A 21164-nucleotide genomic window follows, 5' to 3' on the forward strand; every position below is an offset into this window, starting at 1 on the left:
AACTATTCCCTACAAGTGCAGGAATGTAAATAGAGATGGTCTTAGGCAAGTTTATGCTCATAATTAATTCTATAAGTAAGGAGTTGTAACCAGGAGTCAAGCAAGCCAGACTTCTTTCTTCACAGAGAGGATCAGCCAGGCAGCTGAGGCTGATAACTGTGTCCTGAAAGCTTTGGTGAGGTGTTGTCAGTTCCCTTTTTAAAAAACTTCTTACATGGCTTGTAGGAGATTAAATTTACAGAGCAACACTATCTGGACTTTTTGCAGTGACACCTCAGAATTACTTTAGTGGTGTTTGTTTGATAATTTCAAAGAAAACAAAATGTAGGGAAACTAGTCCTGCTTCTGTAAACATACATGGATATGCCAGAACTACTAAAAGCAGGAAATTATTTTCTTTATATCAGGATTTTGAGTGTTTTCTGGAACAGAAACACTTACCTTTTTGTCTGGAAGAGTTTTTTTGGGTGATGTGGGAAGTGGAGTATGTTGTTTGTTTTATAAACAAGAACATGGTCTGATATAAAATGCTTATATTATGAATTGTCAATCAGATTTTTTACAGCTCTTTATGAGTGACTTAGTCTGTCCCATCTGGCTCAGGAGATATGCCAGATGCATATGATACAGAAAAAGCTACTCATTTCAGAGAGCTTGCAGCATCCATATAAGCAATGTGTTTTAGTGTTTTAAAGCATTATCTAAATGGCTTTTTGCACACAGTCCCTTGCTCCAATTTGTATGAAAACCAAGATACTCATACCTCTGGGATTTTTTTTTTTTTAAATTTAGATACATGCAAGATAAGTTTCTTCAATGAATTCTATTTTTAATGATATGGATTTGAACATTTTTATATATTCAATTCTTGATGTAGCCATGCCTTTCTAATTCCCTGTTACGACGTGTTTATTAATTCCTGTCTTCACCTGATCAGAATTTGCACAAGCTGTGACCATTTGCACTGGACAGAGCAGGTTATTCCCTTGGTTAGCTCTGAAAGCCTGCATGCTCTGCACACTGAACAGCGGTATTTCAGCTCAACCCAAAGCTGAGCTCTGAGACAGGGAGACTCCGAGGGAGCACGGAGGCTTCCCAGCAGCACAGGCACCGCCTGGCCAGCCCTGGGCACCCCGGCCCCGGTGACAGCCCCGGGATGGAAACGCTCACCTGCTCCAGGCAGCTCCAAACTGGGAACAAAACAGCAATTCACGTGTGTCCAGCTCCTGCCAGGGCGTAAGGATCATTAAATTGTACAATCATGGAATATTGAGGGGTTGGAATGGACCTTAAAGGTCAGCTTGTAATTATTGTCTCTTCAGACTTTAAATACATTTCCTAAGTGCACACGTAACAGTACTTTCCAGACTAGTCACCAACTAATTCTATACCCTGTGTTACACAGATCAATCTACTTGAACAGGAGTGCTCAGCGAGCCTCTGCTGGGTAACAGCACTGCTGATCTGCTTAAAATACAGGGCAGGCAAAGCAAACCTTTTCATGAAAGCCATCAGGTTCCCAGGTTTTCTCCCGCAGCCCCGGGCACACCTCTGCCCGCATCCCGAGCACAGGGCCGCGCACTCTCACCGAGCACATCTTCCCTTTTCATCCCCCCCGCCTGGGCACGGACAGCTCCCACACGTTGCTCAAGGCTTTATCCAGCCTGGCCTTGAGCACTGCCAGGGTTGTGGCATCCACAACCTCCCTGGAGCCCAGTGTCTTACCACCCTCAGAGTAAATAATTCCTCTCGATTATCTAACCTCAGTTTCCCCCCTTTCAATCTGTACCCGTTCCTCCTCGTCCTGTCACAGGTGGCAGCGCCTGAGGCACCTCCGAGACGGGGCAGTCCCACCCCGCTCCCCTCAGGCGTTCGCGCCATTCAGGCAGAGCCCGGGACCGCGGGCTCGGCTCTTCGTCCCCCGTCCCTCGTCCCCCGTCCCCCGTCCCCCGTCCCCCGCCCCGGGGCGTGTCCGGCCGGCCCCGCTCCGGCGGCTGCGGGCAGGGCAGGCGCGGCTGTCGGCCATGGCCCCGGGGAAGGGCCCGTGCCGGCGGCGCAGCAGCGACTCGGGCGTGGAGCCGGACCGCGGGGCGCTGCCCCGGGACAGGGAGCAGCGCACCGCGCTCTCCCAGAAGAAGAGGGACCAGCGCATCGCGCTCTTCCTCAGCGACTTCGACCAGCAGGGTAGGGCCGGGGCTGCCCGGGCTGGGAGGGAACGGCGGCCCGGGCCGGCAGCGCCCCGGCCGGGGTCGCGCCCTCGGGCAGGGCCGCTGCCCCGCGCCCCAGGTTGGCGGCTGATGGAGGCTCCAGGCGCTCCGACTCCCCGCTCCATTTCTGCGGATAAATAATCGCTGTTTTAACTTTCTTTATAGCGCGGTCTTGCAGTGCTTATACTTGGAAACATGTAACACGCACGGCAATAAAAGCGCGTTTTGTTTTAAAGCCAAGGAGCACATCCAGGAGATGAAGAAAGAGCTGGATTCGTTTTTGCAGACAGCGGAGAAGGCGTTTGCCGTGGAGCTGCTGACGATGCCGGCTGCCGTCAGGAAGATGAAAAGGAAAGATGTGCTCGGTGAGAGTGCGCGGCCCTGTGCTCGGGATGCGGGCAGAGGTGTGCCCGGGGCTGCGGGAGAAAACCTGGGAACCTGATGGCTTTCATGAAAAAGTTTGCTTTGCCTGCCCTGTATTTTAAGCAGATCAGCAGTGCTGTTACCCAGCAGAGGCTCGCTGAGCACTCCTGTTCAAGTAGATTGATCTGTGTAACACAGGGTATAGAATTAGTGACTAATCTGGAAAGTACTGTTACGTGTGCACTTAGGTAATCTTACTTAAAGTCTGAAGAGACAAGAAATAATTACAAAACCAGTGTTTTCTGTGTGTAAAACCAACCATTTTTGTTCATCTGAATCTGTTCATCCTTAGCCACTGAGATTACTTTCTCTTTGTCAGTTTGAACTCTCCTGAGCCATTCTAATCTAATCATATACCTGTGATGATAAGCAAACAAGTTTAATTTTAACTCCCATTGATGCAGAAGTTTAAGATGTGTACGCTCAGCATCAGATGTATATTCTGGTGAGAACTGATGTATCTGGAATCTACCTTGCAGCTGGAAATTGTAGGGGCCATACAGAGATCAAACCTGAACTTCTTGAAGAACTTGAGTTTACTGTAAGCCTGATTATGTATTTTGGTGTCCTTCTGGAGAATCTCCTGCCTAAGACCATTAGCTGTCTGCAGTGCAATGTGTGCATGTGGTGGTTCTTTGAATGTGGGGGATACTCTGTGACTACACTCAAGATTCTTTCAAGGATTAAACACTGAAATGGCCTCAGATTTTCATTGTTGTTTTGTAGGAGTGACTGTCCTACAAGACTGGAATCTTGTTCAAATGTAACACATATGCTGACCTAAGGATACTGTAATCCTGAACTACTAGTTTGGCTTCTGAGCCCATAAGAATCTGAAGATAAAAGTTATGCCAGTAATAGTGTCTAAATAAGTTATCATTTCTTGAGTTACAGATTTGCAAGGACGGGAGGAAGTGGCTCTTGCTGCTGCAGTGGTAAGTGTGTGTTTTCAAATCTTATCATATTTTACTGAATAGATTTCTTCTCTCCCTGCTGTAAATACTTCAGACAAATTATTTTGTTTGGCTGTGTGTTTAAATAGAAGATGATATGAAAAGACTAGGCAGCCAGCCACGGTGCAGTTATGAACATTACCTAAAGTTTTAGGGTCACCTGCTGGCAGAAACTCAGATGTTTCCAAAAAAAACCAACTGATGTTTTGCCAGTCCCACTTTCTGTCAGTTGCTTTCATGCCCTTTTAGTTCACTGCCTTTTGTAATATAATATGCATCTACTAGGAAAAATCTGACGACCTTCCCTTGTTGGATAAACATTTTTTTTTAGACTGACTGCTCTGTAGAAGACATACCAAATCCCAAACTGGTGAGGACCAACAGCAAAAAAGGCAGGTCAACTCATTAACATATATCCTGTGATTCTTGCTTTTTTTTTTTTTTTTTTTTTTTTTAACTGGTTTGAACTGAGTATTTGTAAAATGAATGTTAAGCCTGAAGAATACAAGAGTGAAAAGTGCATAACAGACCCCCTAGCATTCAGTGTGGAGGATCATGAGCTGTGTTGCTGTAGAGGTACTTTAAAGAATGAGATAAGAGCTTCTGTCCTTTGTATTTCTCGGGGGAAATGGTGAGAAGAGACAGATTTAAGGTTTTACAGTACAGCAGGAGAGCTAGGAAAGTCACTCCTCTTTTCTTTGATTTTCCTTAATTCTGCCCATTAAGCTTTGTAAGAAAAATACCATTTTTCTTCATATCCCCAAATATCAATAAGGAGGATACTACCACTGGGGTGTAATTCTGTTTTGTCTGTGGGCTGAGGGATTATCTGGGGTCTTTTAGCTGTCCTGTGTGTCCCAGTGCCTGTGATGAACACACAGAGTTTGCTTTGGCCTGTGTCCCAAGTGAATGACATAAACAGCAGAAGGGCCAAAGCTGTCCACAGGGGAAAATAGGCTTCAAACACGAGGCTGAAGTGGTGTTTTGTGCTCTTCATGAGATCTTTATTTTCCTTGTCTTCTAATACATTTATAGTTAAGGTAACTACAATTGTTGAATATGAAGATACCAAGCACAGTTCTGCAAAGAAAATAACTAAAAAAGTAAGTTTATTCTGTTTTTATTCAAAAAACATAAGGACTTAATCAGTTTTGAGCGGCCACAAGCCCCGCTAGATCCATGACAAGGCAGGCCAGTACTCTGCTGTCTGTTGGAAAAGTCAGTTATTTTAAATATAACATCTTTGAAATTAAGCAAGGCTAACTGTAAATTATTTTCATAATGAAATATGATGTCTGCACTTCTAATGACTAATTCACACTAGCTGGCAAGTACTGGCATAGTCATTCTCTCTTGACTTGCAAGTAAGTCTTGATGGTTTGAGGAACCATATTTTGTTGAAACTTTATTTTTTAAATCAACCTCATGTTTAATTCATGCTTTTCTATAACTGAGTAGTGCGTTCTTGTCTCTAAACCAAATAATGTGTTTTAGTTTTGCCACCTCAGTCTGTCTGGGCAGTGTAGCTCCTCAGCCAGACACTGATGTAGCAAGATGACAACAAATACAAAAAAGATTCTTCAGTAGGAATAAGTATGTTTTGTCATTATGAAACTGTTTTTACAATGTATATTTGGTATTTAATATATATAAAAGGCAGCACATGGGGATTAGCTACCCTTTTTCAACAAGAAATTTTTACAGTATTGTTTCCTGCAAATACCTATAATTTTGCTTTCAAATGCCATCTCTTTTAACTGCAGTTTTATATATAAATTTTTAGATTTCCAAAACCAGGTCACTGGTTTCACTGGCCTCTGGTTTAAGTGGCAAACTGAACTCTCATCCTAGGTAAGACTGATCTTTGATAGCTTATTTAACTCACCTGAATTTTTGAGTGCCGAACACAATTATTTTCAAATATAGTAGCTGAGATTTGAGCCCAATGGAAATACATCTGATAAGGATTCTTCCATAACCTAAGATGCACTGTGGTGATGTGAACCTGAACAAAAAAGCACCTGTAGCAGATGAAGGCATAATGGTGCACAGTTCTGAACTTAGGGGAGCAGTACAGATTCTCAAACAATACTAATGGAAGAGAGCATGTAAGGAAAGCATCTTTGGTCTGCTGGTACTACTGAATTGTTCTGTAATAAACACCTAATGTGGGTATTGCAGCCCTCCCTTGCTCAGTAACATAAATTATTATTGTGTTCTTGTACGGTTTTAGATCCCACTATGTCACGTTTACCTCAGGAGAGCTTTTTCACACTAGATCCCTGTCACGGGGCACTTCAGATTCTCCACTTCTGTCTACTTTCATCCTAGCTAAAACTTTACAGTAGAAGTAGATGAGGAGGAAATAAATAAAAATAGTAAACCAACAAAATAAAACCCTCAACAAAACACAAAGCCAATAACTACTTTTTTTAGTGTTTACTGCTAGTGTAGCTTGCAGAAGGATGCCAAGTCTCTTTGTTTTCATTGCAGTGCCACAAATCTCAAAGCCACTCCAAATGTAGCTAAAAGGTAAGTGGTTTTCAGTATGCTTTTAATAAATAATTTTGTTCAATACCAAGACACTATATATTATTATCAGTCTAGATGTAGCAGATCTTTGTGGTCTGCCACTAAATGTGACAGCAGGGGTGCCAAACAAGTTACACCTCCTGCTTTGAGTGTGGGTGTTAACTCACATTATCATGGAGGCACAGGATTTGATGGCCTAAGTCAGTTTAAAAAAAAAAAGTATTTAGAGTATAAATGCTATTCTCACTCACTGTTTACAGACTTACATCTCAAACTTGTTCTCAGAGCCCAGCCTTGATTAAAATGTCACCAATACTTTGTTAAAAGAAAAATAAACCAATCCTCACAAACCCCTCAATGAAATACACTGATAATCAGTTATTGGCATCTTGAATAGTCAAGATTTTTAGTTAGCATCATTCTGCATACACTACACTTTTGGCAAAAGCTGAAGTGAGGGGGTGAGCAACTTAAATGGGCCCTGAAACCAGTAAGTGGTTCAGTTTCACCTTGGCCTGCTAGAAATATCAGAGGCTTGTTTCTATGCAAACACACCCAAATCTTACATTTTTAAAGTAAAATAATAACTGTCGTAAAATGAAAACTTAGGAATTCTGCATGGCATATGGTACACCCTGTGTCTCTGAGAGGGAGCAGCTTTGGTATTTATTGATATGTCCCTCTGTAGTAGACAGATACAGCACATGTCTTATCTTAAGCCCTGAGCCACGAAGTTTCCTCTTTCCAAAACGGTAAACATTCACTGCTGATATTGGAGAGTGGATATTCTTATTACTGAGTAGCCAAAATGTCATCTTGTGTCACAGGCTTACAAGGTTACTGCAGTGGCAGGGTCGTAACATTACCCAGCAGTGCCTGTAAGTGCTGCTCATGCTTAGATTTCGGTAGTCTCCTGGCAGAACTGGAAAAATTTAAACATGCCTGCCTCTCTCCTAGGTGTATTTCCTACTACTGGCATTTGCTTCATGCTTGAAAATTTCCAGCAGAGCATAGAAAGTTAACCTCTGAGTAACACTTTCTTTGTATTCTAGTGCTGGATTACAACAGACTGTCTCAAGAACTTTACCTGCAAGTGGAAGAGTTCAAGGCATGTTAAAAAGAAGTAAATCGGTACCCCAACACAAAAGTGTTCCATTTGTCAATATCCCCCTGGCTGATGGACAGGTATCTTTTTTTTTTTTAAACAAACATTTTCAACTTACAGTAGTTGATCAGTGCAAATAGTCTGATAGTGATAGCTCTTGTTTTCCTCAATGAGATGCTGCTAAACAGAAGGAAAAATGGTTGCCAAAGTTTTGCAATGTACAGGGGAACACATAAGTTTCAGAGAAGCTGGGCATGCAAGAAAAATCTTTTAACCTTATAATTGCTTCTCTTCGCAGACACTCTGTACAGCTGGTGGAGACCTCCGTAATATTGATGTGCAGCTCCTAAATCAGGATACAGTACAGCACATCCATAATCTGGTGGTAAGCTTGAACTAGGAGACTTAACAGATCTGTGTATTCAGACACCTGGTCCCAGGGTTTCATGTCAGATCCTGTCATGAATGCAAATTCCAACTCTTTGGAGTTTAAGCCTAAACTGGTTGGCATCAGTTGGAGGGAGGGGAGAACTGCTGCACAAGGAGCACGTGTATAAGTAACTACACTTAAATAAGCACGTGCAGTTTGGTGACAGGCTGGAGGGGCACAAGAGCATAAACTCTTCCTTCTGCAGTGCTCTGGTGGCTGTCCTGCCATGTGAGCAAACTGCCATTCTCTTATCTCTCATTCACAAAGCTACAGCTCAGTCTTGAGTCTTCTTACAATCCATTATTCTGTCTCCCTTGCTGAGTTAAGTCAGCTGTTAGGTCTCTGCTGCAGTTGAACAGGAACTGCCTTAATGGTTGTGAAGCAAAATTAAGTGGAACAGAACTTCATAGCACATACTGCCCAACCCTCCTGAAGATGAGGGTACCTGGGCTATTGTTGGAAATCTATCCAGACATATTAACCAGTTTGCAGTTGTGCAGGTATAGAGACCAGTGCAGCTGAGCCTAGCTAAAGGTCTGGGAGCTGTTCTGTGGTTTCTGTTACGGCTCTGCCTCTGTAGGCAGACAGTGGGGAGTCAGCGCTCACTGCTTGCTTTAAGAGTAGAGACTTTTCGTCCAAGTTCTTTTGGGTTGCTTGAGCTAAAATGAATTTTCCCCCCCTCAGAGTGAGCTGACTGTACTGTGTGGAAAGGTAACACCTAAACCAAGTTAATGGAACTGTCTTGTGACCACAGAACATTGGTGACTGCTCTTGCCTGCTGCCTCCAAACTGTTGAAATCACGTCTATTATGTCTTAATAAAGCTTTATACTGCCCAGTAAATATTTTTATAAGCTTTTATATCATGTGATGTGTCTTAGAAATTCCTGTTATGCAGGATACCAAAGCAGAAGAAAATGCTACTTTTTCTTTATAAAAGGCTTAGGTTGGATTTTAACTAAGTTCACAGCAAAATGAACAGTAAGAGACTGCATGTAGGAAATAAGTTTCTCTAATATCAACTCACAAACTGAAATACAAGGCACTAAATTTTTGAACAGACTTAAGACACTTTAATAACTTTAGATATGTGCTAGCATATATGAATCTAACACGGGAATAAAATTTATTTCCACTCTTGTGTGTGACATGTGCAAGATGACAGGTAAAATTAGAATTTGTTATCAGGTGCTGCTGGCAGGAGCCCAAATTAATGCCAGCTGAGGACTGAAGCAGAACTACCCTACAGTGATCAGTTCTTCCTCCACCCCTTCACTTCAGCTATCTGAAAAGTTACTGTGAATCCCTTCCTCTCTTCCCCTTCAAAACAAGAATCTGAATGGGGATTAAAGGTTTAGAGCATTACTCTGTTTTGCAAGGACTTACAAGCAGAAGACAGGCATTGTAATTATTTAAGCATTGCAGGTTACAAGGACTAACTCCTTTGTGACATCAGTCAGGACAAAGGATCAGCATGTAACCATGGCTTCACAAAAAAGCAACCCCAAGTGTTAATAAATGAAAATAAAAGACTCACTAGAGAATGCCACATCATAAGTCAGTACTGAAATACAGATCAAACAGTATTTATTTTTGCTTCATTTTTAGAGTCTATAACAAGGATGTTCAGCAACATTCAAATGCCAATGCCTACCCAAGCACATTGAAATCCTTGGAGTTTGTCCCTCCAACCTCATCAATAAAGTGTCAACAACTATCAGAAAAATAACTAAACAAGTCACACTTCAGATTTGTAAAGAAAAGTAGAGCTTCAACTTTCTCACTTAAACAGGAGAGAAACTTTGCTATAGAGGCAGCTTACCAACCCAACACTGTTCATGCACAACAGTTCCTTAGTTAAGGTCACATTTTTGCTTTGCTCTGGCATTTTTGCCAATTAATAGTAAATAGAACTGCAGCTGGAGATTTTTATATCTTCATACTTAAACCAAAGTGCAAACTACTAGAAAAGTAACAAAACCATCTACATTTCTTATGTTTCCAGGTTAAACAATTCTTTTTTTAACCTGGAAACATTTCTCTAGGAAGTGAGGCTGAATCAGACCTTGAACAGAATTCAAAGGCTAAGAGAAAGACACCATTATTTCAAAATTTAATCATTCCCCATTTAAGGGGTTTGTTTTCTTTAGACTGAATTCAGATATCCTTGTGTAATCTTCACACAAAGGGGACATGGCTGCAGCCTTCCCTGTGCCCATTTAGTCATCTCTCATTTCACTAAGAGACTTGAATCTGGCACGCAATTGTTATCTCACCTTCACCTAGTCTTAAGGCAGCTTCAGCCTCCCTGTTTATAAAATATCTATCACCTACATAGTCTCTTCATACACAGACTAGTTAAAGCCACTGGAAAAGTAAGAGTTTCAAGGCAAAAGAAATATATTATACACCAACTGCTTTTATTTCATTTCAGAAACCGTTCACAAGATGGTAGAAAAAAAAACTTACAACCACTTCTAATTTAGTCTTTCATTGTTCCCAGTCAGCTCTAAACCCATTATGTGCAAAGCCCAATTACCATGCATCTAGATGATAGATACAGGCTATGAAATTCTTGATTCTACTTGTAGCAGCTTATGCAGGTGCAGCCAAATACCAAGCCTCAGGACAAATTGTACACAAACTTTACAATGTAGAATTTGAATTTAAAATATGAAACTTAAAATCTACACAAAACTGGTAAAAATCAAGCACAGATACGAGGACAAACTTAAAACCCATGTGAAAAGGAGTCTTGTCTTCCTTTCAAGTGCTTTATTCTGCTACACAGTCAAAATGAAGATGTAAGCTTGTGGTTAGTTTAAATTACACTCTGTAGATACTATAGACCAATTTAAAAGTTACACATACAGCAATAGATGTCCATTGGTTCATCTGGATTACTTATACAATCCAGCTGGATTGTTGAAAACAAGTCAGGCAAAATTTGAAAGAAAATCCTTGTGCAACTTTTTAGACAAATGTTTACTGGTGGGCACACTGTACCCCAGGTCCATGATGGCTGCTTTCTTCATCAGAACTATCATTATAAGCTTCACGTCTCTGGCCACCACCTGAACCACGAGTGGTATCAAATTCTTGAAGATCTACCTCTTCTGCATCACCAATTACATTGGGAAATTCTGGTCTAGCTGGCAGAAGATCTTCAAGTTCCTGCCCCAAAAAAAGAAATGCATTCAGTATTGCATCTAGAAGACCTAAATAAAGTGACTGGTTTCCCATAACTAAGTTTATGCTGATGAAAGCCCTGAACAGCAAAGTCATTTAGAAGTATTTGTATCAATTAGAAGACACCACTTCAAGAAAACCAACAGCTCTGCATATCATCAACCAAAAGTGCAATCAGTAAATACAGGTGCACTCCATAAACTTATCACACAGCAACAGAAAGATTCTCCTCCTGCCCTCTCTGTGTACCATCTGCACAGTGCTTAATACAGCTTCACATTTCAAGGGGTATTTCCAAGTATCACATGGCCCATAAAAAAGGTTAAAAGAACTTCACTTGTATCTGAATTTAAGCACTGAGAGTAAGCCCATGAAGTACAACATAGGCTCTTTTGTACACTCTGTCAAGCAAAACACCACATTTATGCTTGAACAACTACTTACTGAAAGCTTCTCTGGGCTAATCCAGTTATTTTCAGGAAACTGAACATCAAATTTAATATAGAGATCCCCTTTCTCGAAAGGATTGCGATACTGTGGCATTCCTTCACCTCTGACTACACGAACACAACCTGGAATTCAAAGAGAAGCACAGTAATCAGCAAAGTGCTATTGCAGAGTCATTCTCTCTCCATACAGCTCTGTTTTCCCAGCCTAGGTTCAGTTAACAGAAGAACAAGGGTGGGATTAAGTGCTGAAGAATCACAAAAGCATAATCAAAGAAATCCTTCTCAGGTCAAGCCTACCTGGTTCAATTACTTTTCCAGGAGGATATTTAACCACAATCTGACGTCCATCAAGGTGCTTAAATGTGAACTGAAATCCACACAGTGCTTCAACAAGTCCAATCTTGTGTGTCATATGCAAGTCATTCACATCCCGCTGGAACATCTGGGAAACAAAGGAGATATCCTTTCTAGTACTAGAATCACAACTCCACCAGACTCATTATTGAGAGTTCATTATTATTTATCCTTCAAATTCAATGTCAGAACAAAAGCCTTTCTATGAAGTGAACCTGATTCTATTAATTCAGATGCTTGGTATGTTTGTACCTGACCAAGTGTCATCTAAAATAAGCCAAGGTAAGATTCAAATGAAACCAGGCCTGTACAGCAGCCCCAACATCTTCCACATGATCAACCTATAAACAAAACTGACAACAGTTTGACACAGTTTCACCTGCACTGGAGTATATAAACCACATCTTTGTTTTTCAACTCTTGACCTACAGCAGGACTTCAATCACTTAGTCCACAGCTGTCAGAAGAGATCTTTAGGCCACATAACTCAGGATTCTTAACCAGAGTAAATCTTAAAATTTGTCCACCGGCAGACCCATGGGTCTCAAGAGAAATTTTAAGAACAAAGGCTATCTAGTTTTACTGACTAGGACAGACTGGCAGATTAGCAGTCTGTTACCTAATTAGCAGATAACCAACATTACATCCTTAATATATGACTGTAGTTTAAAGTTGTACCCCATGCTACTCTGTCACAACAGAAAACTACTCCTCGAGTGAAACACATGAACTATTCCTTATTTCATTCTAGCTATTGGAATTAAAGAAGGAGCAGTCACCTCAACTCTGCCCCACATGAGTTTTAACAGGAGAAGATAAATTGCAGTATTTACTTCCAATGTGCAGTTTATATAGTCCAGAATACACTAAACATAAGTCTTACCGAACTAATATAAAATAATGTTTATTTTGTTAAGTGAATCAGCAACATCACTGATTTGTGTCATTTCCAGAACCACAGCAGCACACACAGAAAGTACCATCTGGGAGTTCCCTGCCATGTCACAAGACATGGAAAAAAGCCACACATAGAATTCTGTATAGTGTCACGAGCAAAGCAGATTAAAGTTAACATCCTGAATGGCTCTTCACTGCATCTGCTGCACTGAAGTCAATTGGCGCTTATATGAGAAACTACCTCTTGCTGGCATTAGGAGGCACCACAAAGCTGCCTGTCCCCTGGCTAAGACCTTGCCCAGTTTTTTCTGGCTCAGGATGAAAGCTGTGTTACACATATAAATCTATTAAAAGCTATTCCCCATCTCTCCCAGAGCTGCAACTGTATCAATTACTTTAAATGAATGGTCATCCATATAACTTAAATATTAACAACTGGAATAAAAGGCATTTAAAAGATAAACTCAAAAGCATTACCTCATTCTCCTTCTCTTGGAGTAAAAGAACAATATCGCCTGGTTCCACGCCGGGAGCCTGATCTGCTTCTCCACTGAATGTAATTCTTTGCCCATGTTTCATGCCTTTATCTACATGGACTTCAAGTATTTTTACCTCTTTGATCACCTTCTTCCCTTCACATTTTTTACAGCGGTCTTTTTCATTAATTACTTCACCTAAATAAAGACAGATTTTGAGTTCAGAGATTTTGACACAGTCACATCCAATTCCTAGGAAAAACTATTTGAAAGCAAGCCGAAGAATTTCTGCAACACAAGTAGTGACTGCAATGTTGCTTTATGAATTCCTCGCAAGAGGAAATCCAGGCTTCATTTACTCTAGCTGAGACACGGGGAAGGAAGAAAAATAAAAAAGTTCCCTGACTGCCTCATCTCCCAGAATATCCCCACAAGATAGTCCTAAGTAAATGCCAGGAGATCTATAGATGCTTGCATACAAAAATGGGGAAGAGAGCCTGTCACATCAGATTCACCCCTACAAAGGTAATTACTGTTTCCAGCAAACTGAAGGGTGACAATCCAAAATGGCTTCTATGTTCTGTTCTACCTCACCTTTGTTTTTCCAGTGAGCTCTTGTCTCTATACACAGTAACCAAAGAACTAGGGCACATGGACTGTAAGATTTCAGTACTAAGTGCCACGAGCAGATGCAAAGGGCTTAAAATATTAAGCTTCTCACCTTAAACCACCTTTCTGTGAAAGAAAGCATAACAATATGATGAAGTTGAAACTACAAAATATGTAGGTTAGGCATATGAACTGTTAAAGACAACATCATTTATTAAATGTTTTGACAAGTCACAAACTACAACTCTTTGTAGCTTGAGTGTTGTGACAAGTAAAATCATTCACAAGGTGATGTTATTACTCTGCCAACTGCAGAATACATAAAAAGAAATCATGTGAAGTGCTGAACTTGCTACCCCTAAACAGGCAAAGATATCATCTTAATCTGAAGAAGTTAAAAATTCAACTTGAGGTTCCCATTTTAACCTACGACTGTCCTTGGATATCAGGAGGTGCAAAAAGACAAATAGCTCCTAAAACAGCAACATCTCAGGTTTTTACTTTAACAGAAGAGTAACAGCAGTAAGTAATATTCACATCTAAGTGTTCTTAAAGGTAATCAATCCCTACTGCTTGAACTTCTAGGCTGCTTTTCAGTACATTAAACACTGTAAATGTCGCTGCTGTTCTGAGTGAAATCATTTCTCCATGCTGCCACCAGAGTGAGATGCAGCTGACTGGGTAAGGGCAGAAGTGTCCTGGATAAGTTCCTCCTGAGATTTGAGCGGGAGGCTGGGTGCAAGCAAGCACATTTAGTAACAGAACAGAGCCTGGCCTACCTTCTCCATTGCAGTCGGAGCACACGGACTGCATCTGCTGCACCATCCCCGGGGCCAGCTGCCGGATCATGATGCGCACGCCCCGGCCCCGGCAGGCGTTGCACTTCTGAACGGAGCCAGCCTTCCCTCCCTGCCTGCAGCACAAAGCACCAGTTGCATGAAAAGGAAGTTCTTAAAAAGAACCCAGAAACCCCCTCCAGCAGTAGGTTAGCATGCCTACATGCCCAAATGCACTACCAATTACAGTTAGGTTCTCTGCTCTCCCACCCTTCCCCCACACAAAGCCCTTGAATAGTTCCAGCTCCATCAACAGCATCATTCAAGTTCAACAATTTGCTGGTCTGAAAGCAGGCTCCAGTAAGTCAAATACTGATAAAGATCTGACACAGGAGATCCTTCATTACACTGTCTGCCGACAAAGCAACCAGAGAACTCAAAAATACAAACATACTTACCCGTTACATGCACTACAAAGGACATTCTTGCTAAGTTGTAGTTTAGTTGTCTTTCCATTATAGAGATCTTCTAAAGAGACTCTATAAAATAAAGTATTTCTCCTGGGTTATCATTTAACAACTTAATTTCCCATGCAATTAAAATACTTGCCCAGGGCAAATAAAAAAATAAAAACAACCTAACTAGTTATTCCTAACAAGACTAAATCTGCTATCAAAATAAGATTTTAAGCACCATTTTGGCTTCCCCAAAGAGTTACTGAAAAAAATTTCATACATATCAATATACACTTGTAAATATGAACATAGTTTAAGAGAAAAGCTGTAATTTAATCAGAATAAACCAGATAGGATTGGTTATGTTTCTCAATAGGAAACAAGGTTATCTAGAATTTTGTGCTATTATACAGTCATAATTAATTAGTAATTTTAATTCTACCGAGCAGGTGAGAAACAAGCCTCTGTAAACACTCCAAACAATTATGTTGTCTATTGCATAAACACATAAGAACACATATAGAGTACTTACTAGTGTATTGGGTTTTCTACACAAGAGAGTTTACTGGGGAGGGGTTAGCATGTCCCCAAGGCCACTTAACTTTTTAGTGTTTCTCCTAAAAGGGCTTGTTAGTGGATAGAAATTTCAACTCAGTGTATTGAGTTATACTGAGAACAGGTTGCCTGGCACCAGTATTTACAAAAAACAATAAAATCAAAGCTCATTAATAATACACCATAGAGTATTAGCTACTAAACAAGCAAGCATGTGAAGCTAAATAGACTTCACCAAGCACAGTTTGCCAGCCACAGGAAAGATGTTGCTTAACTGAAGTTCTTAGAAGAGACCTGCTCAGCAGGCAAAAAGCCAGCCATGACTGCAAGAAGAGATCTCTAAAATACAGATGTGATATTCAAGAATAGTTTTTAATAAATAAACAAAACCAAAACCAAAGCCACCACACACACTTTTCCATTAATTATAAGGTTCAACCATAGTTCCAGCTGGCACTGCCCTATGAATTCAAGTCTTTCCAGAGCACCTCCACAGACCAGAATCTGCCTGGTGAGTAATACTTGGCTGTTGAAGGCTTTTCCAGATTAGAACTACCAAACATAATTAAGGAGCAAAACAAAGAAAATAAAGCTAACAAAGTACATAATTCAAATAACCTGGCAGAGTATGTGGTAGTTTCTAGATTAACCAACCAAGGAAAGTAACTCCAGATGACTGGCCCCTGCTCAACATACAACATGCAGCTCTGAAGAGTAGTGTGCACACTTCAGAGGATCTCAGCTGAGAAGTGTATCAAGAACAGAAACCAGCAGTTTCTATGGTCAGGAAAGCTTCAAAGTACAAGCTACAAAGCACAAAGTTCAAGGTACTCACTTGAGTGGATGCACCATATCTTCTCCTCTTCTTCTACCATTGCGACTTCTACTCTGGCCACCCATGAAATTGAACAATCCACCACCAAAGATATGGGAGAAAATATCGTCCATGCCACTGCTTCCACTCCCTTCCCGGAGCCCCTGCTCTCCATATCTATCATACAGCTCACGTTTCTCAGGATTTGACAATACTTCATAGGCAAAGCTTATTTCTTTGAACTAGAAAAGGAAACAGAGGCAAAACAATGCATGATAATTTAGAACTTCAAGGCAGCATTTTATAAGTTTCTCCCCCTGCATGAAGACCTATCAATTAAGGTACACAATGAAATACTTTTCCATCCTCATTTTAACATAGCAATACTTTAGACTTGGTTTTGTTACATCCTACCATAAAATAAGACATTTTACTGCAAAACTTGGTTGGCTTTGTTCTTTACTAGCATAATACAGATTTATTACAAATAAAAAAAATCCAACTGAAAAAAATCCCAAGTACACAATATTGCAGAAGTCAAAAGGCAGGATACCCAACAGTTACATACTAAAAGCAAAGACTTCAAGATGCTGGGCCCTTAAAATACACAAACAATTAAGTAGCTTACTGAAAGGCATATTAATATATTTAGCATCTTTTCACAGTCATCTCTGCTCACCTCTAAGCAGCCATCAAACTTCAATTTGGTTAAAGAGAACCAGCTGAGTCAACTTAATTGATGATTTTTAAATTACTTTTAGCATAACAAATCTAATTCAATCTTCCCACATAAGCAATTTGTTTTATGCTGCAGCAGGTTTAAGAATCTCCACACATATGTTTTTCTATGTTGGAAAAACTTGAAAAATTTACAATCTTTTTCAAATTCCTACACAGATGCCAATGCCAGCTGACATTATGTCAGCAAATGAGAAGCAATTTTTCCCTCAGCATTACCTTCTCAACCAATTTGAGCCAACTGCTGCATTTTGTCATGAGGTACACTGGCACATTTTGACATGGGGGAGAAGTTGACCAGACAATACTCCCTTTCACAGTATTGATTAACAACTTAAACAGCAAGCCCCCAACACCTGTATTCAGTTCCTTAGGTGCTACTATAAAAGCAAGCATAAGGTATTTAAAAAAAAAAAAAAAAGATGAGTCTTTCTTACTTTGTCCCCTGCATTTGGATTCTTATCAGGATGGTATTCCTTGGCCAGTTTTCTGTATGCCTAGTTGAAAGAAGCAGAAAATTATTTAAAATTGCCATTAATCAGTTCTTTTCTAAGAAACTCAAATAATGTCCCCAGAAAGAAAGAAAATCCTAATAAAGCAAAGTGGAAATATTGTAGTGTTTCAAAGTCATTAATACATTGATATGACCTAAAAAAATTGTAACATTGCTACATGCATACATTAACCAGACTTGCATTCACACACAGCTGTGGCACACAATAGCTAGAACTAGTTTTCCCGCTTATCTTCATTAACTTAGAGGGAGAATCCCATTTGACTTTCATTAAAATGACTTACTCTTTAGAACCCACTCAAACCCTACACACCACAAGAGCAAATTTGAACCCGTTTGTCTTTGCCCTCAACCACAGCAGTACAGCAACAACAAAATGGCTGCCTCAGCTTCCCATTCAACCCTACAACCACTCCTCACAACAATAATTTTCCTTCTTCCCTACCTGTCACTAATGGAAGAGTTCACCTCACCTTAAGCTCAGCATATGAGTTACATCTACAGAAATGTACACAGCACTGCTTTTATTTAAGTTAATTGTTGTAAATCAGTAGGAGTACAGCCAAATCCCCAGAAGGGACTTTCCAAACTGCTTTTTTTCTGACCAGCACTTTGACACTCTGGACCATCACTGGTTCTTCAGCAGCCCTTCATCTGTTCTGTTTATTCTCGAGAGAATCGAAGCAAGCAACACAGCAGGCAGAGACTTCTCCCACTGGAGCTAATGACAGTGAAAACTTCAACCCTTCCTCTACTCCACCTCAACACCCCTCAGAAGCAATCAGGGGACAGATATTAACAAGTTACATTGTATATAGTTTTTTATTTTTGAAATTGCACCTACTGAAAGAACTACAGTGATGCAACAGCAAAAAATTGAAGTATTAATTCTTGGAGAGGATTATTCAAACACTTTATTTCTGAGTAACTGAGCACCTAAACTAACTCTCTAGAAATACAATGTTAAAGAGTTTTACGCACAAAGCTTTACAGAAATCACAACTTCTCAAGTAACGAATTTCCCTTTTTTATATCCATACAGTTATTTCTCATTACTGATTTTACCTTGAAACACTCTGTTTTTATTTCCCTAGTTCTTTATCATGTCTTGGTTGCATGCAGTGTACAATGTTGATGTTACAAGCCTAATATTCTAAAGCACAATAAGTGTAAAAAGCAAAACTCATGCATCTTACTGGACAAATCACCCATCAGGAACAAAGTGTAATGTTCCACAGACCTGTGCATTCTATGCTATAATGGATGTTCCCCATATATTTTAAGTACTACAACCAAGAAAAAAACCAAAACACCACTAACCAATAACCTAAGTAACATTATCTAATCAGGAAAAAAGGAGCTTGTAATGGTGATCTTTAAAAAGAGAAAGCCCCACCCATCTTTTCCTAGAGCAACTCTTACAATTAGCCATGGCCCTAAAAGAAGACATCACTATTGTATCTGAACCAAATCCATAATCAAAGTCTACACTGGGAATATATATAACTTCAGTAAAAGTTAATTTAGCCACTGTAAAAGCCTGTTCTCTCAGCCCCTTGAGACCAAGATTTATTTTCAGTTTTTCTATACTGCTATACATGTTAAAATAGCAGATTTCAATGGACCAATGAAACCTCTCAATGACAATAAGATATACAGGAACTCCTTGGTGTTGCAGACAGTTGGAAAATTTACATTCCATGATTAGTCTAATATGTGGTAATTAATACTGGGCGGTGCAGGCTATCCCAGCAGAAAACTGCTCTGATTTGCATTCTTAGAGGACACACATAGCTTTAAGCGAGCTTTGTAATAAAATAAAATATTCTGGTGGACAGTGCTGTATACGAAACACAACCTTCTCACCGCCTGCCCTCCATCTCCAGCACAATTTCAACACTGCAATTGCCTATCCCTGCACAAATTAGGCTGCCGCGTGCATGACGGGTAAGGCGCAGTTGTTGGTGCCAGCACCACCCACCCGCGGAAGCCTCTGCTAGTGAACCGTCTGGTTCATTCTCCTCCCTCACGTGTAAACGGTCATTAAGGCCTCCACACACAAAAAAAAAAAAAAAAGAAAAAAAAAAAAAAAAAGAAAAAAAAGGTGCTTTATACACTGCAAGATTGCTATAGCGATGACCCGGCTCCAAGTTTTCACCTCCCCTCTTTGTTTACCTCGCCTTGCCGCTTTCGGCCTGGGAGGAAGCGCATCTATGAGCGAAACCGAGTCCTCCCAAGGCCTGCACGTGGGGCAGACAATGGCACCGGCGAGGATCGACCCGCAGGGATTCCCAGCCCCAAAAAGCCCCGGCGGCCGCGCACGGCGCGGTGCCGCGGGGGCGGGACGAGCCGCGTCCCGCCCGCGCCCGGAGCCCACGCGGGACGCGCCGGGACAGGAGGCAGCGAGCGCGGCCGGGCCCCGCCGCCGCCTCCTCCGCCGGGCCCGTGCCCTGCCCGCGGCCTCCTCCGGCCGCTCGGCCCCGGGCGCGGCCTACCGGGCACCGCGCCGCAGCCTCGGCCCCGCCGCCCGCGGGCCGCCCCCGCGCCCCGTTCGGCCCCGCTGCCCTCGCCGCCCGCCCGCGGGGCCCTGCCCGGCCGGGCCCACCTCCCCCCGCCGCCCGGCCTCCGCCCCTCCGCCGCACCTTCTTGAGTTCATTGTCGGAGGCGCCGGGCGGCACGCCCAGGATGTCGTAGAGCTTCGTGTCGGCCACGTTGGCCATGGCGGGGCGGCGGCGGGACCGAGCGGGGCCGGGCGGGCCGAGGGCGGCGCGGGCAGGGCCGAGACCGGCGGCAGGACACGGACACGGACCGGCCGCGACGTCACCGCGCACGCGCTGCGTCACCGCGCCGCGCCGCGCGAGGCGCGCGGCCCCGCCCCCGCGGCGCCGCTGACCCAGTTCCGGCGCGGCGCGGCAGGGGGCGCTGCCGGGCGGGAGCGGGGCGGGAGCGCCGTCCTCCGCCCCCCGCCTGTCCCTGCGCAGGGTCTGCGGGCCTGCAGAAACCTCCGGCATCGTGCGGTCCAAGCATGACTGAACCCTTCCATGTCAACCAGACTGAGTGCCCGTCCAGTCTTTTCTTAAACACCCCCGGGGACGGTGACTCCAACACCTCCCTGGGCAGCACGTTCCAATATCTAACCACTCCTTCTGTGAAAAAATTACTACCTTATGTCCAACCTGACCGTCTCTCAGTGCAGCTTAAGACTATTCTCTCATCCTGTCACTTACTGCCTGGGAAAAGAGCCCGAGCCCCACCTGGCTGCACCCTCCTTTCAGCGAGTTGTTGAGTGTTAAGTTCACTCCCGAGCTTCCTTTCTCCAGGCTGAGCCCCCCAGCTCCCTCAGCTGCTCCTCATCAGACCTGTACCCCAGATTCTTCCCCAGCTCCATTTTCTCTTCTCTGGACTCGCTTCAGCCCCTCAATGTCCTTCCAGAATCGAGTGGCCCAGACCTGGACACAACCCTTGAGGTTTGGCCTCACCAGTGCCCAGTGCGCTGGGACAATCCCTGTCCTGCTCCTGCTGGCCACACTACTCCTGATACAGGCCAGGGGCCATTGGCATTCCTGGCCACCTGGGCACAGCTGGCTCACGGTCATCCTTTGTTGATAAGCACCTCCAGGTCCTTTTACACCAAACACTCCCCAGCCACTCTGCCCCAGCCTGGAGTGCTGCAAACTATTATTGTGGCC

General features: G+C 42.5%; 2 protein-coding genes across 4 annotated transcripts; one reads left to right on the top strand and one right to left on the bottom strand.

Moving 5' to 3' along the window:
* Window positions 1-1371: 1371 nt before the first annotated feature.
* On the top strand, window positions 1372-8492 carry LOC110475871 (borealin-2). 2 transcript variants are annotated; one of them, XM_085589558.1, is made up of 10 exons: window positions 1372-2184; window positions 2373-2572; window positions 3525-3565; window positions 3915-3975; window positions 4619-4686; window positions 5367-5434; window positions 6077-6115; window positions 7168-7300; window positions 7519-7605; window positions 8335-8492. In XM_085589558.1, exons 1-10 carry the CDS (start codon window positions 1502-1504, stop codon window positions 8380-8382), a joined length of 1428 nt encoding a protein of 475 aa, XP_085445684.1. In that variant the 5' UTR covers window positions 1372-1501; the 3' UTR covers window positions 8383-8492. The 2 variants fall into 2 exon arrangements, with proteins under 2 accessions (XP_085445684.1, XP_021396020.2); XM_021540345.3 differs by having other exon boundaries at window positions 2012-2184; window positions 2444-2572.
* Window positions 8493-9207: 715 nt separating this feature from the next.
* DNAJA2 (DnaJ heat shock protein family (Hsp40) member A2) lies at window positions 9208-20297 on the bottom strand. 2 transcript variants are annotated; one of them, XM_021540332.3, is made up of 9 exons: window positions 20118-20297; window positions 17399-17458; window positions 16245-16465; window positions 14858-14938; window positions 14403-14536; window positions 13016-13212; window positions 11585-11729; window positions 11283-11410; window positions 9208-10823 (listed from the first exon to the last, which is right to left on the bottom strand). In XM_021540332.3, the coding sequence occupies exons 1-9, from the start codon at window positions 20193-20195 to the stop codon at window positions 10635-10637; spliced, it is 1233 nt and encodes a 410-aa protein (XP_021396007.1). In that variant the 5' UTR covers window positions 20196-20297; the 3' UTR covers window positions 9208-10634. The 2 variants fall into 2 exon arrangements, with proteins under 2 accessions (XP_021396007.1, XP_085445683.1); XM_085589557.1 differs by lacking the exon at window positions 20118-20297 and adding an exon at window positions 19651-19816.
* Between the last annotated feature and the right edge of the window lie 867 nt (window positions 20298-21164).

Source organism: Lonchura striata, chromosome 11 (genome assembly GCF_050655825.1).
Source record: "Lonchura striata isolate lonStrDom1 chromosome 11, ASM5065582v1, whole genome shotgun sequence".
NCBI lineage: Eukaryota > Metazoa > Chordata > Aves > Passeriformes > Estrildidae > Lonchura > Lonchura striata.